This window comes from Micromys minutus (genome assembly GCF_963924665.1).
Source record: "Micromys minutus genome assembly, chromosome: 16".
NCBI lineage: Eukaryota > Metazoa > Chordata > Mammalia > Rodentia > Muridae > Micromys > Micromys minutus.
Window position 1 is genome coordinate 33,635,560 of NC_137985.1, and position 16,048 is coordinate 33,651,607.

General features: G+C 34.5%; 2 protein-coding genes across 2 annotated transcripts; both read left to right on the plus strand.

The window, feature by feature from the left end:
- Nucleotides 1-951: 951 nt before the first annotated feature.
- LOC308431210 (olfactory receptor 8G50-like) lies at nucleotides 952-1,887 on the plus strand (the record flags this gene model as incomplete). Its single annotated transcript, XM_080930573.1, has 1 exon — nucleotides 952-1,887. The coding sequence occupies one exon, from the start codon at nucleotides 952-954 to the stop codon at nucleotides 1,885-1,887; it is 936 nt and encodes a 311-aa protein (XP_080786699.1).
- A 9,523-nt stretch (nucleotides 1,888-11,410) lies between these two features.
- LOC308431211 (olfactory receptor 8G50-like) lies at nucleotides 11,411-12,409 on the plus strand (the record flags this gene model as incomplete). The annotated part of the gene is made up of 1 exon (XM_080930574.1): nucleotides 11,411-12,409. The coding sequence occupies one exon, from the start codon at nucleotides 11,411-11,413 to the stop codon at nucleotides 12,407-12,409; it is 999 nt and encodes a 332-aa protein (XP_080786700.1).
- Between the last annotated feature and the right edge of the window lie 3,639 nt (nucleotides 12,410-16,048).

A 16,048-nucleotide genomic window follows, 5' to 3' on the forward strand; every position in this document is an offset into this window, starting at 1 on the left:
GGCAAAAGCATGTGCCTTACTGTGGGACAGTGCATTTAGTCCCCAAGCATGGGCTTTCCAGGTGGATCCTGAGTCCATGTGCCAGAGGCCTGGTGCTTACTGTGGGCTGCAGTGGCACATTTTCTGCGAGCTCTGCCTAGCTCTCTCTGCACTTTGGTTGCTCACAGATCAGTCTCACCAGGCCTGTGTCCCCAGATCTCTGCTGTTCCAGGAGGCAAAGGGCCTGTGGTTTTGGTCCACAGGTACCAATTTGTGAGTTTTCTTAACAATCTTTATTCTCAGTATGGGTTAGCCTTCTAATTAAATTACTGTGCTATTTTATCAAGTATTTCTTGGAATGTTTTGTATAAAAAATTTATTCATATACATGTAAATGTATTTTTATCACTTACTTTTAAATTCAGGTTCCTTTTAATTTCAAGATTTATCTGATTGCCCTAACTTAAGATTCTGTTTAAAGTTAAAGTATAGCTTACACTGTTCATTACCTTATGGAGAAAGGTTTTACTTTGCCACCATTAAGTACAGCAACAGTTGTGGATGTCTCTGGAAGTCCTTTGCTTTTGTGTAGATTGTGTTCTTGTTGTAACGTAGAAAACAACGTATTTCTCTCTAAAGTGACTGAGAGAAAGACAAATAAGTCATGAACACTCCTTAGCAGACTATACTGAATGCATCTGATCACTCTTTCATTGTCAATGGAATAGGTACCAACATTCTAATAACAAAAACTATACTCATAAACAAAAGTAATTTATCTTTAACTACAACTGCCATGTGTTAAGTCTAATACCTCAAATTCTAAAATTGAAGATTATCTATCAGAAAATTGAAGATTCATAGCAAAATGAAAGCCTGAATTCTGTTTCACACTCCAGTAGATGATAAAATTCTAGATAGTTTTTTCTTTTTTCATTTTTGTTTCTTTCTACATAGAAGTCAAAGAAGAAAATGTTACAAGGAAATGTTTCTGAAGTGACTGAGTTCATCCTCGCTGGGTTAACAGACAAAGCAGAGCTGCAGCTGCCCCTCTTCCTCCTCTTCCTAGGAATCTATGTGGTCAGTTTGGTGGGAAATCTGGGCATGATCACCCTGATACTACTCAGTCCTCAACTACACACACCCATGTATTATTTCCTCAGTAGTCTGTCCTTCATTGACCTCTGCCAGTCCATTATCATTATTCCCAAAATGCTGGTGAACTTTGTGACAGTGAAGAACATCATCTCCTACCCTGAATGCATGACTCAGCTCTACTTCTTCATTATTTTTGCTATTGCAGAGTGTCACATGTTGGCTGTAATGGCCTATGACCGCTATGTTGCCATCTGCAACCCCTTGCTGTACAATGTAGTTATGTCTTATCAAGTCTGTTCCTGGATGATATTTGGGGTTTACAGTATTGCTTTGATGGGTGCCTCATCTCACACACTATGCATGCTAAAAGTATATTTTTGTAAGGCCAATATAATAAATCACTACTTCTGTGATCTTTACCCACTTCTAGAACTCTCCTGTTCTGATACTTTTAATTTTGAACTATTAATTTTGTGTTTTGGTGTTTTCAATATCTTTCTTCCAACTCTGACTATTCTAAGCTCTTACATCTTCATCATTTCTAGCATCCTCCGGATTAAATCCACTGAAGGCAGGTCCAAAGCCTTCAGCACCTGCAGCTCACACATATCAGCTGTTGTTATTTTCTTTGGTTCCCTTGCATTCATGTACCTACAGCCATCATCAGTCAGCTCCATGGACCAAGGGAAAGTGTCATCTGTGTTTTATACCATTGTTTTGCCCATGCTGAATCCCATGATCTACAGCCTGAGAAATAAGGATGTGAAAGTATCCCTAAATAAGTTTCTTGAAAAATTTTTTTTCTTTTGAACATAACTTATTATTTTACTAACATTCATGATTAGTGGGCTAGCAAACACTTAAAAGAGCTTTCTATAGTCACAAGATATGAAGTTCTGCCATCACTGTTTATTTTTAAAGTTTCCAAGGGCAGGACAGTTTTTGTCAATGGCCCTACGATGGATATCTGTCTGAGATGTAGAGAACCATGTGCTTATCATATTATGCATCGAATTAGTCAGTGTGTCAAATGTTCAAAAGCCTTCTCGTGGGTGATTCTGTTTTATGTATATAGAAAAAATATTCCTTTTATGTGAAACATATTTATCTTATAGCAGAGAGTAAATGCATATTGCTACAATTCTTCATCATCACAATATTGTATATATTCATCATTTGTAATGAAGTGCATATCTAAAAATTTTAGACATGGTGATCTCCAAACTTAATAATTTTATTAAGATAAAATATGCAAAATATAGTTCCTAATTTTTGTTAGATGTGGGGAACTGTATTAAACCCATAGAGGGTTTCATGATGGGTAACATAGCTCCTACCCCCATCCCCAACACACAGAACTACAGTGGGTGAGATGCGCATCTCCAAACAGGAATGTATACACATGTGCAATTCCCTAAAGCAGAGGAGCAGGAAGAACAAAAGTTCTTACAAAGGTCTGTGTTTTTATATTTGTAGGTTTGTGTTTACCATGTATCTGAGCACCACAGGCCCAGAAATGCATCATTTTACTATTGCATACACATGAAATATTTATTACTATCTAGAAAGCAAAACTCATGAAAGTTCTCTCCTGTTTATTGCCACATTAGTCAGAACTGTTAGATATTCTCATATTTTTAAAAAAAAAAAATGGCATCCTCAAAAGAAAATATTGTATTAGGTACAGAGAGATTTTCAGAAAAGAAAATTAATCTCTATTATTTCCTTTTCTGAATTAGATCTCATTTATTTCCTTTGAAACTGCAATCATAAAACTTATTTTGTGTTTCTGGAAGGTAATTGTGCATACCAGGCCATCCCATTAACTCTAAGTAGCCTCCAAAATATGATTCCCTCCTTGATTTAGCAACATCTTTGGAATCATTCTTCTCTCCTCATAAAGCATGTCAAAAAAGGTGTTTCCTTATTATCCAGATCCACTTCCAGGTCATAAATAACAATTGTGTTGTTTCTGATTCCTTAAATTTTAAAAGCTTTGAAACATATTATTAATGATAAATTCTGACTAATCCCTCCCTCCATTATCCCTCATATTCTTCTCAAAGAAGGGGAAACCTCCCTTGTGTATCAATTTTGTACCTCTAATCCTAGTAGGACTGGACACAATCTTACCTGCTGATGCCCAGTCAGTTTGCATAGGTCAAGAGTATCCAGTGTCAGGCAACAAAGAAGGCCTCTCTTTACTTTCAGCCACAATCACCACCAACACTGTCACATTCAAGCCAAGACCAATCATCATGAGACTAGCCAGAGCTCCTCTTTACCCTAACTCCTGCACCAGGCTAGATGCAGCCATCAGCGCCCACTCCATTATCAATTCCTGTATAATCAAGAGTATCAGAATCACACAGCCCCTGCCTTGTCAAAGGTCTAAAACCCCCAACCAGCCCTGGTCTCAGATTTCACTTTATTACCCCAAGACTAGTATCTTGGTACTTCCCTAAAGCCACACCTGCCCAACCATGTGGGGTAAGCAGAGTCAAGGACTGCGGACACAGGGCCCACAACACTACATTCTATAAGCTTCTTATATGTTCATAGTCATCTTTTTCCTTAGATTGAAGTTTTTTATATATATTTTTGTTGAAAATATTTCCTGGACCTTCAAGCTGGGTGTCTTCACATACTTCTATTCCTATTTATCTTAGGTTTAACCATAGTACCTCGGATATCCTGGATGTTCCCTATGCTTGTTATTAGCCATCTGGTTCTCGCTGAATGTTCCTGATACAGCAGATATTGGGAAAGAGTAAGGGATGTAACCTATACATTTTTGGCTTACCATGACCGATGAGGGTGGCTAAGAGATCCCTTGACAATGAAGCAGTGGGGACAGGAGGCCACTCATGTCAGCTGGGTCTGCCTCAAAAGACTCTGAATGTGTGTGGGGGGAGGGGGATTGGTGAAAGGAAGTGACATTGGTCTAATGTTATTTACTACAAACTCAGTAAGCTTTTCTGGTGTCAGTATTGCAGTTTCAAGTGTATAGTTTTGATTCATTTAAAGTAAAGTTTTATGTAGGGAGAGAGAGGAATATGGGTCTAGTTTCATTCTTCCTTATAAAAATATCCAATATTACTGGCACCAGTAGTTGATAACACTGTCTGCTCTCCAGTTTGTATCTTTGACATCTTTGTCAAAACACCAGTGGGTATAGCCCTGTGAACTTATATATGAATTTTATAATTAAACTTCATGTCAGTTTTCTTTCAACTACCACACTCTTTTCATTGCTATTGCTCTATATTAGAACTTGAAATTTGTTTGATGATGCATATCACATTATACATTTCATTAAAATCATTTATTCAACTTTTGACCTTTTGTGAGTCCATATAAATTTTAATCATTTATTCTATGTCTACCAAGAATGACTTCAAACCTTTATGTTTGGAGTAGCATTGAATTCATGTATTATCTTTTATAAGATCATCAGGATATATACCCAAAAAGTTCTGTGTCTTACTACATGTGGTGTTAACTCATGATCACTGATATTATTGCCAATAGATAGAAAATGGAACCAACCCAGATATCTTTTACCCTAACTGAAAGTGAGAATATGGTACCTATATGCTTTACATTTGTCTCTGCAGACAAATGAATTTTTTAGATAAATGAATTAAACTTAAAAAATTTATATTGAGCAAGGTCACTCAGACTCAGAAAAATAAGTGCTATAATGTTCTTTTTTATATGTACATACCAGCTTCACATTATAACCCAGAATACCCAAATCAATAAACAAGAAAAGAGCCCTTGGCTAAAAAAATGAGGAATATTACACCATAATTGATATGAAAATAGAGTGCAAATTTGGGAGTTAATATTTTGAACAGGGATATAGGAAGATGTGTGGTAAGATGTAGGTAAGGAGGGTTACCCCAAAGTAAGAATTATGAAAGAGCCAAAAGACTCTATATATTATACTTTTGTTGTGGTGATTTTTAAAAAGTCACTACAAAAAGCAATTTCTGGAAGAAAGCTACTAAGCTGCGGTTGAAGAGGAAGAGTCCATCATGGGAGAAACCATGGAAGCAAGCTTGGTCCAGGGGAGGCTCGATGACGCAGTGCAGGGGAAAGGTAGGACACTGAGGCAAAAGGAGGATGGGTGAAAGGGGTAGCACACATGTATAAGCAGGGAGGGAGTTCGGGAATGGGATAGGGGTTTTAACTGGGAAGGGGTATAACATTTGAAAGGTAGCTAAATAAAATGACAAATAACATAAATCAATTGAAATATTTATTTTACCTATAATTCTTCAGTCTCTGCTTATTGCCAAATTTACTAGGGTCAAGATGTTCATCTCCAGCTTCTTCCATGAAACTTGTATTATTCTTGAAATAATAAAGTAATATAAGAGAAAACTTTGATAGTGATTATAAAACATTATTTTGCCAAATATTAATTTAAAGAGGGATCAGTGGAAAATGGCCTCTCATATTTCAGGGGTTATTTTCAGATGGGATGTTTTCATGAACTTGTCCTTTATCATGACATTAGACTTCAGTTCCTGGCTCCAAATCTAAAAATTGAAACAATTTCCAGACACAAGGAATTATACTCAAGGGAGACAAAATTAAAGTATTAAACAGCGCATGATACAGAAGACCTTAATTGCTGTTTTCTTTGAGCATGCCATCCCCAGTAGAAGGAATCCTCAGGGTGTTTCCTTCTATATATGTGTTGGATGCCTCTTATATTTCAAAAGTCTATATGAAAATAATATTATTTTAATAAGTCCCTCTGGAAGATTTGAGGGGAATCATGATTTTGGATTTATAGTAGAAATATAAAATACTCAGATTTCTTGCTCATCCCACAAATAAAAAATAAACCAGGAAATTATATTTTGAGTTACTTGCACCAGCAACATGAAGAGATATTTCATTCAAAAAGCACTTGATCTGGAACTCACATAACCAAGGATGGAAGTCTCCATGTAGAGGAAAGGTGAGGGCCTAACTTCTATTTTTCAGATGACCTTCATGAACTCGACATTTCAGATATTCTAGAAATTTCCTACTGATAGATGAAAATATCACTTATACTTGAGAACCAAATTTCTCCCAGGAAATTTTCATACTTGGATAGGATTGTGTTAATGTACAATGTATCTCACCGGCTGTAGCTCTTTCCACTAAGGTGATATGTTAAAAGCCACTCACTTTTTTAGTAAGTCATAGAGATAATAGTTGTAAGATTCTCTCAACACTTATATTTGAAGTATTTACAAATAACTTCAGTGTATAAACTGAGTAATAAGCTACAACGTTTATAATAGGAAATTATACTAAAAATCAAAAAGGATTTCTATTTATTCATTTTCTCATTATTTCTTTTACAAAACAATTTTGAAAGTTTTAGTGTGTTTTGGTGCCTTGCAATCCAAAATTACTAATATTGAACAAACATGGCTGATTTCTTGTTATCCTTCCACCTTCATATTTTTCTTGAAAACTCATCCTAGATTAAGCACCAGAACACCTGTGCTCCTATAGACCTGCTCATTCATAACAGGCATCTCATAAATTACTTTTTTTCTTCTTATAGATTATAGCTGGGTAAGTAGGGACTTTATTATGATTATTTGCAAATTCCATAGTTTGCATAATTGCATAGTATATAATATGCATATTAGTAATATATATTTTATGACAAAATATAAAAATCTTGAAAAATTGTCAAGAATGCTAAGAGTCTTATGTATTCCTTAAGTTTATATAACTATTGATTACTGTTTTTAATCTTTATTGACAAAGTATACCCATCAATTGTTAAACATAAGTCCAGCAGATTTAGCAAAAACTATCACAATAACCTAGTGACCAATCAATATAAAAAGAGAACAAAGAAGAACAAAAGAAAATGAAGGAAATATTTTTAGATGCAGTGACAAAACCATACAAAAGCATAGTTTTGTATGCTAACATAAATATTAAATATCTATCAGATGATAACACTAAAACCAAAATTCTGGATGCACTTTAAGTGGTTCACAATGGTTCTCAATCATCACTACGTTCTTTGCAGTTTTAAAAACTGCGGATAAACCTGGAAGACACTATGTTATATAAAACAAGCCAGCCACAAAATACAATGTTACTAAGTGGTTTTATTTGTATAAGGCAACTATGATTTTAAAATCAATATATAGAGAATATGATAATGATTGACAGAGTACAGTGGCTGAGAGAGGAAAGGTGAACTTGGTCAGTGGATATACATCTGTGGAAATATCAGAAGAATTAAGCTATAAAATGCTATATGTTCATAGTCACATAGTATCATGTACTCAAAGCTTATTGAAAAAAATTTCCCTTAAATTTTAATATTTTGATTATAACATATTCATCTCTTATATTAATAAAATGAAAGCTAATATATATGATATATGTGGATATTTATATGTGCATAAATATGTACATATGTGTGTGTAACAACAATTAATGTGAAAGGATGCCTTAATTTTCAAAGAGAGCAAGGAAGGTTATATTGAGGAACTTGGAGGAAGAAATGGAAAAGAGAAAATAATGGAATTACATTATAATCTCAAAAAAAAATTTTAAATTTACTTTTTCATGTGAGTAAACTAGAAAAGGGCATTGGATCCCATAACAGATGGTTCTAAGCCAGCATGTGGTTGCTGGTAACTGAACTCAGGACCTCTACAAAGAGTATCAATGTTCTTAACCACTGAGCATTGATTAAATAGTAAATCATTTTAAATAAATAAATAAACAAACTAAGTTTGTTTTTTTAAGCTGGGGGTGCTGAAACAACTGACTTAGGAGTTCTCTCTTTAGTTCCTTCTTGAGTTCCTGGACTGATTTTCCTCAAAACTGCTCTGTGGGTGCAGAGCTCGAGAAAAGAGATGGCTGAAGCTTCTGTTACCTAGAAAAGCATGATGGGTTCCAGATGTTGAACCCTGAGCCAGATGATTTACATTCACTAGTGTGGGTTTACTTACCTGTAATCAACAAACAGCATTCTTTCATAGTCATGACAACAAAAAAGCAAACTAGATCTGATAGTGAACTCGCTTAAATGGCTACACTAATCAGTGGACCTACTACTATTGTCCTTAAAAATTCCCACATCTCAACAAGTTTTCATTGATGAATAAATTTCCAACATATAAATTCTCTGAGAGGAAAAACAACTGTAGGAACCTGGACATTCATTATCTTGTCTCTTGCTTCTTTTAATTTTTGATATTATATACTACTTATATTGTTTTCTCCTTTTTCTTCTCCAAAGTCCAGCAATACATACCTTCTTGCTCTAGCTCAAGTTCATAGCTTCTTTTTTCATTGATTTCCACATTATCTATATTTATATATAGATAATAGATAATGACACAGATATATTATGTTACTTGTATGTGTGTTTTCATGGTGAAATATTTGGTATGGGGTGTGTCCTGTTCTGACAAATAAATTTCCATCAAATGTATTTCAGGAGACACATAATAACTAGATGAACATAAAGCTCATTGTCTTTTTTATTTTTACAGATTATAACATATCAATTTATCAGTTTACATTTATATTTTATAACTATAATAATTTCACATATTTTAATTGTATAATTTTATATACAGCCACCTTTATCTTCAATAGAGACAAAACTAGGAGCTTTGCTAAAATAAATAAAACATATTTAATAGAGACTAGTACTACCACTTCTAAAACTCATTTTAAGTTAATACCAATCTGGAGACATTCTTAAGCTTTTCTAGAAACATACAGAACTGGTTCAGAATGGGATGCTCTTGTGGTGTAGGAGACAGCCAGCTGAAGATTTGGAAGAAAACAAGTATGAGCAGTACCCTCCATCCACCATTGCATGTTGTAAGCAGTGTCACTCCAGACTCTTTTGTTTGACTTTTTGTGTCAGTGAGTTTTCTATTCTTGTAAATGTGGAACAAGCACTAAAATTCCTTGGACCCGCATAAAACATGTGCTTTACATTTTGTAGTGTTCTCCCAATGTTTTCTAAAAAGTCTGTACTATTCTAAAACCTCACTAGTAATATGAGATTGTAAATTCCTTGCAACCTTGTTAGCAATTGTCATTTAGTCATAACCCTTCCAATCAATGTGAATTTTTGTTACAATGTAATTTTTATTTAAATGTGCCTATTGACTAATGCTACAAATATTTTCAGGTATTTAATGGTGATTTATCTACCTCCAATGGAGGAATAATCTTTTAAATTATCTAATTTTAACTGGATTATTTTGCTTTTAGTCATTAGAATATAAAATCTCTTTAATTCTATTAACAGTTTTCCCTTAGAAATACTAGTCGAGTGTTGTGATAAATAGTAATGGATGGTTTAACCTTTCTTCAGTCTCTGCTCATTCCTCAGTGTGGAGCTAAGCGCACAGACTCTGTCACACAGTCTGCAAGACACCTTCTCCATGTGGTTCCCTTCCCAGGAGATTCACTCCACTTGTATCCATGTGGATACCATGGCCCTGGAATGATCCTTTCCTCCACCAGCCAGCACAAACATGACTCTAAAGCCCAGTAGCTTATCAAGCAGGTTTATATATTAAAATCTCAATCCACAAGCCCTATTCACCATAACCTTATATCCAATGCAAAAAGTTACACACTGCCCTTCTATTTGAGATAAACAAAACTTAGAAACCCTTAGAAATAATAATAAACTCATCAAGCTAGAGATGCACTAAGAGAAATACAAACATCTGCCTCCATCTTTGTCCTCCCAGGAATCCCTTCTTCCTCTCCTCTTCTGCCTTCCTAGACCTCCCTGCCTATCATGACCAATCATGTATCACATTAGCATAAATCTACAGTTGAGATGTGTCATTGCCATAAATCAATGGTGTCTTTACTTTTAATTTTGATTGTGTTCAATTTTTGCCTCTGATTGTGATCTCTTATCCAAGAAACTATTACCAATTTCATGGCTATAAAAATCTAATTCTGTGTTTTACAAATGTTGTTATTTTTAGATGTTATATTTAGTGATAGTATCATTTTTCATTAACCTTTTCATAGTATGAAAAGTTGAATATTAAATGCTAACATGTAACTTTATCCATTTGCCCATCTGTTGGAAAAACATTCTTCTTACACTGAATTGTTATGAAACACATAACTGCAAAGACATATAAGTTACATTTTTATGGGTGACTAATTTCCTGAAATCTCATGGAGTACCATGAGTTTTGATTTTATGGTCACATATATTTGACCACACTTAAAGTTATGCTATAATGTTAATTAAACTTCAGTGTATATTTTTTGTTACCTTATTGAGAAAGGCTTTAGGATACGACCATTAAGTATCACCTGGGTTGTATATGTGTGTGGTGGTCTTTTTTATTTCTGTGGATGCAGCTCTTACTGTTACATAGAAAAATGATTGTTGGGTTGTTTTATGTTTGGGGTTTGGGGGTTTTTTGATAGCATGATTGGGGGAATGACAATTAAGTCATGAATAATCATCAGCAGACTGAGTACCAACATTCTCACAGCAAAAACGAACAAACAAAAAAAGTCTGTTCAGGGAGGGATGTATCTTATCTTTAACTATAAGTGCCATGTGAGGATAAGTCTAATGACATAGCTAAAATGGAAGATTCCTAGCTAAATTCAAGCTTAAATTCTGAAGTGGTAACTCATTAGTGTAGTGAGATATTTTTCTGGAAGCTGTCTTGTGAGAAGGCATGTAACAGTTTGCTTGAAACAGACACATGAAAGTGCATGAGATGTTTATAAAGAAAGTAAATAGAATCCACTGACAGTGAAAGGTCACTCTGGCATTGCTACACCATGCAATGCATGGCTGGTCTTTGCTGGCCATCAAACACTTTTCTGGTCTGCACGGGAGGTGCAAAGCTTCACTGGTCTTTGATGGTCTTCACTTTGTAGAGAGAATCTTGCCAATGAACTTCTTGTGGTATTCTGGCTAGGTTATGATAGTAACACGTGTAGATTTAGCCGACCTTAAAGTTTCTGTTGAATCAAAACCTGCTACTGATTCAAGTTCCACATCTGCTATTTGACTGGACTGCAGGTATACTGATAATGAAGATTGGAATCACCACAAAGGACTACTTTGAACAAGTTCAGAAAAAACCCACTAACCTTCTTTCCCTACTACCTCTGGTTGGTAAGCTAATTAGGAGGTTGAAATGTTCAATAACTCTAAATAAAGTGGGATTAGAAAAAATTTTAGGCTACAGAGTTTTATTTAATGGTTAAGTATGTGATAAGACAATAGATACCAATCTCATTTTTCCCTGATATTTCTACATAGAATTCACAGAAGAAAATGTTACAAGGAAATTTTTCCAGAGTAACTGAATTCATCCTCGCTGGGTTGACAGACAAAGCAGAGCTGCAGCTGCCCCTCTTCCTCCTCTTCCTAGGAATCTATGTGGTCAGTGTGGTGGGAAATCTGGGCATGATCACCCTGATACTACTCAGTCCACAACTACACACACCCATGTATTATTTCCTCAGTAGTCTGTCCTTCATTGACCTCTGCCAGTCCATTATCATTATTCCCAAAATGCTGGTGAACTTTGTGACAGTGAAGAACATCATCTCCTACCCTGAATGTATGACTCAGTTCTACTTTTTCACTATTTTTGCTATTGCAGAGTGTCACATGTTGGCTGCAATGGCCTATGACCGCTATGTTGCCATCTGTAACCCCTTGCTGTACAATGTTGTGATGTCTTATCAAGTCTGTTCCTGGATGATATTTGGAGTATACATTATGGCTTTGATTGGTACTACAAGTCACACATTGTGCCTACTAAGAGTACATTTCTGTAAGGCCAATGTAATAAATCATTACTTCTGTGATCTTTCCCCACTCCTGCACCTCTCTTGTTCTGATATTTTTATTAATGAATTAGTAGGTTTATGCTTCAGTGTTTTTAATATCTTTATTCCAACTCTGACTATTCTAAGCTCTTACATCTTCATCATTGCCAGCATCCTCCGGATTAAATCCACTGAAGGCAGGTCCAAAGCCTTCAGCACCTGCAGCTCACACATATCAGCTGTTGCTATCTTCTTTGGTTCCCTTGCATTCATGTACCTGCAGCCATCTTCAGTCAACTCCATGGACCAAGCTAAAGTGTCCTCTGTGTTTTATACAATTGTTGTACCCATGCTGAACCCCTTGATCTACAGCCTGAGAAATAAGGATGTCAAAATTGCCCTAAATAAGTTTCTTGAAAAAAATTTTCTTGTGAATAAGACTGATATTTCTTTACTAGCATTATTGTTTAGAAGGCTAGCAAGAAGTTCAGATGGCTAAGTATAGCCACCATCTGATATGAGATTACTACTATTGCTGTTTATTACAGTTTATAAGGGCAGGATCAGTTTTAGGCAATGGACCATGTGAAGTACAATATTTGTCTGGGATTCAGAGAACCTAATTGGTTATCATAGCATGCATCACATAAGTCAGTTTGTCAAACCCTCAAAGCCTTCTTATGAATAATTGTGTTTTGTGTATCTGAAACAATGTTTATTTCATGCAAGTCATATTTATCCCATAGAAGAGAGTAAATACATTTGACCAGCATTCTTGATTATCTCAATGGTCTATGTAATTACTGGTTTAATGAAATATATGTCTATAAATTTCAGTCATTGTGATTTCCAAAACAGTAATTTTATTAAAACATAAACTGTGAAAAATATAATGACTAGTGTTTTTCTAAGTATGTGTAACTGTATAAAGGATATAAAGTCATATCTTCAGTGGTAACATAGCTCTTATCTCCCAAAAAGCACTACATTGTGTGAGACACACTCTGCTAAAAAGGGATGCACATATTGTGCACAGACATCTAAAGCAGAGGGGAAGTAATATCAAGTACTTTTATGATCAAATATTTCTAGTACTTCATGGTATAACTCCAACACATAAATTACCATGGCAGATTCAGAAGGGCATTATCTGACTATTGTATTAGGCCAATATACATATTCAGATATAGAAAACAAAACCTGTAAAACTTATTTTGTGAATCATAAAATATTAGAATTATTAAGTATTTTCATACTTTAAAAGACTATTCCCCCAAAAAAAGAGGAAATTAGGGAAAGAGAAGGCAACTTCCGCAAAATAAATTCCCAATATATCCCTTACCCAATTGAATTCCCATTGCTTCCCTTGAAACTGTAATCATAAAACTGCCATTATGCTTCTGAGATTACACTCTTCATATAAAGCAATATCAGAGCTCTAATTGTCCTCCAAAAATACAAAAACACATAAAGTCACTTAATATACCCTCCTGGTAGTAGCAGCACCTGTAGAAACTTTCCTGATTGCTCTTAAAGCATCTCCAAAGGAGCTGTTTTATTATCTACTTCTAGGTCATTCATGATGATTGTGTTGTTTCTGATTCCTGAAAGCTTCAGAGCTTTGAAATTTTTCATTAAGGACAATTCCCACGCAGGGTCAAGGGTAAACCAGATGCCCTTGGTCAAACTCAGTTGGTCACAAAACAAGACAAAGTGGCATGATCATGGGAAGGTGACTTGTAGAAAGTACAGAAAGGTGAGGTTAGTGGGTATTTAAGAGGGAAAAGAAAGCCAGGATCAGAGTTATCAGGATGAATTGCATACATGTATAATTTTATTATTATTATACATACATACAATTATTAAAAATAAATATAATAAAATGTTAACTTCATATTATTTAATGTGAAAGTTAAAAAGTATGCTGTCTAATTTTGAAGGAAATAATTTTATTTGAAACTGTGTAGATTCATACAATATATTTTGATCATATTCAACTTCTACTCTCCTCAGATTTACCCTCTACCTCCTTTACCTTACCCAAAATTTTTGCTTTCTTTTATATTTTTATTATCCATTAGGCTAAATTTGTGCTGTCTATATATAATATATATGATACACCTACAAGAGATAACAGCCCAAAAGCAAAATAATTCTACCTCTCCTAGGATACAGACCGGGCATGAGCCTACAAATGGTATAGGTGGGTTACATGGTGGGTCAATATAATGCTTCTTAAAGAACCTCTGCACTGATTTGTACAGCAGTTGAAACAATCTGCACTCCCAGCCCTAGTATACAAACATTCTTTTTTCCATTCATCTGAGTCAGTTTTTCTTGTCAATTCTTCTCCTAAACCTAGTGCTTTTTTTGAATGGAGCAAGACGAAATCTCTAAGTAACTTTTAATTGCCATTTTCCTGATGGCTTTTGATTTTGAACACTATATTAAATATTTCCTTAGATACTTTATTTTTTTCTCTTGAGAGCTCTTGGTTCAATACTATAGACTATTTTAATGTGTGTATTTGCTTTCAGGCTGATTTTTATTTTAGTTCCTTATATAATCTAAATTATAATCCTTTCATAAGTATAGCTCAAATAGATGTTTTCCCACTCTGTTTACTGGAGCTTAATGCGATTACAGTTTCCTATGATGTGCAGAAGTTTTCTAATTTCACTAGGATCTTATCTGTCAATATCGGTTTTATTTTTTATACTAATTCAGAAATCTTTCTTTGTACCTATATGTTGAAATGTTCTTCCCTATGTTTTCCTTTAATGCCTTAAAATTACCTAGCTTTAATCCATTTAGAGTAAAGTTTTATATAGGGAGATGGAAATAAATCTAGCTTCATTCTTCCTTTTCTTAATATCCAGTTTTTCCAAGACCATTAGTTTTAAATGCTGTCTTTTCTCTAGCCTATATGTTTTATATTTTATCAAAATTCAAGTGGATACACTACTGTGAACTCATACCTAGATCCTATAATTGAGTTACATGTTTGTTTTTGCTACATTTTTTAAAGTAGGACACTCTATACATAAATTGCTATGACTGTGTAGTGTAACTTGAAATTGGTGTTGTGATACTTGGCACGGTAACATTTTCATTAGAATTATTTGGCCTATTCTTGACCATTTGTGAATCCATATAAATTTTAAGACTTTTTTTTATGTTTGTCAAGAATGACCCCAAACTTTTAACTGGGGAATCACTAAATTTATAGATTTTCTTTTATAAGATTACAAGGATATATATACCCAGAGGATTCTTGGTCCTGTTCCAAATACCTGTTAAACCTTATTCAGTGATAGTATTAAAATAGAATATTGAATCAAATAGGATACCAATCATCTGATTAACTTATATGGAGATATGGCATAAATATAAGACATTTTATTTTATGTGGCATTATATATCTCTCTCTACAGACAAATTAAATTTTTGGAAAAATGAATGAAAGCTTCAAGAAAGTATATGGAACAAGATCACCCAGTTTCAGAAAGATAAGTATCATATTTTTTTTTCTCATAGGTACATGCCAGCTTCAAATAATAACCCAGAAGACCTGAATAAATAAATAAATAAACTAAAAAACTCCATTTGGTAAGAAACGGCTTAAACAATGAAAGACATAACATAGTAATATGAAAATAGAGAGGGGACATGAGAGTGAAATTTCTGAGCAGGAAGTTGAAGGGAAGTCATTGGTAGCTAGGGAGGATTAATCAAAACTAAGGATTATGAAAAAGTAAAAAGGCTTTTTATTGATTACATTCTGTTGATGTGTAATAAACAAAGAAACAAATACCATGACAAAAGCAGCTTTTGGAAGAAAGAAAATGTTTGCATTGGCTGTCTTGGTATTCCAGAGGAATAAGATTTCATCATCACAGAAAACATGGCAGCAATCAGAAGCATGATGAGAAGGTCAAGCATCTAGAAGTTCAGACCTTCAACTACAAACACAAAGCACCAAGAGAGTGAATTGAAACTGGATCAAGGCTGTAAGCTCTAAAATCTAACTAATTTGATATAATTCCTTGTTTCATCAAGGTTCTGTTTCATCAAAATTCATCAAATCTGTACAAAGAGTGGCAGTGACTGAGAACCACATGTTTAGATACAAGCACCA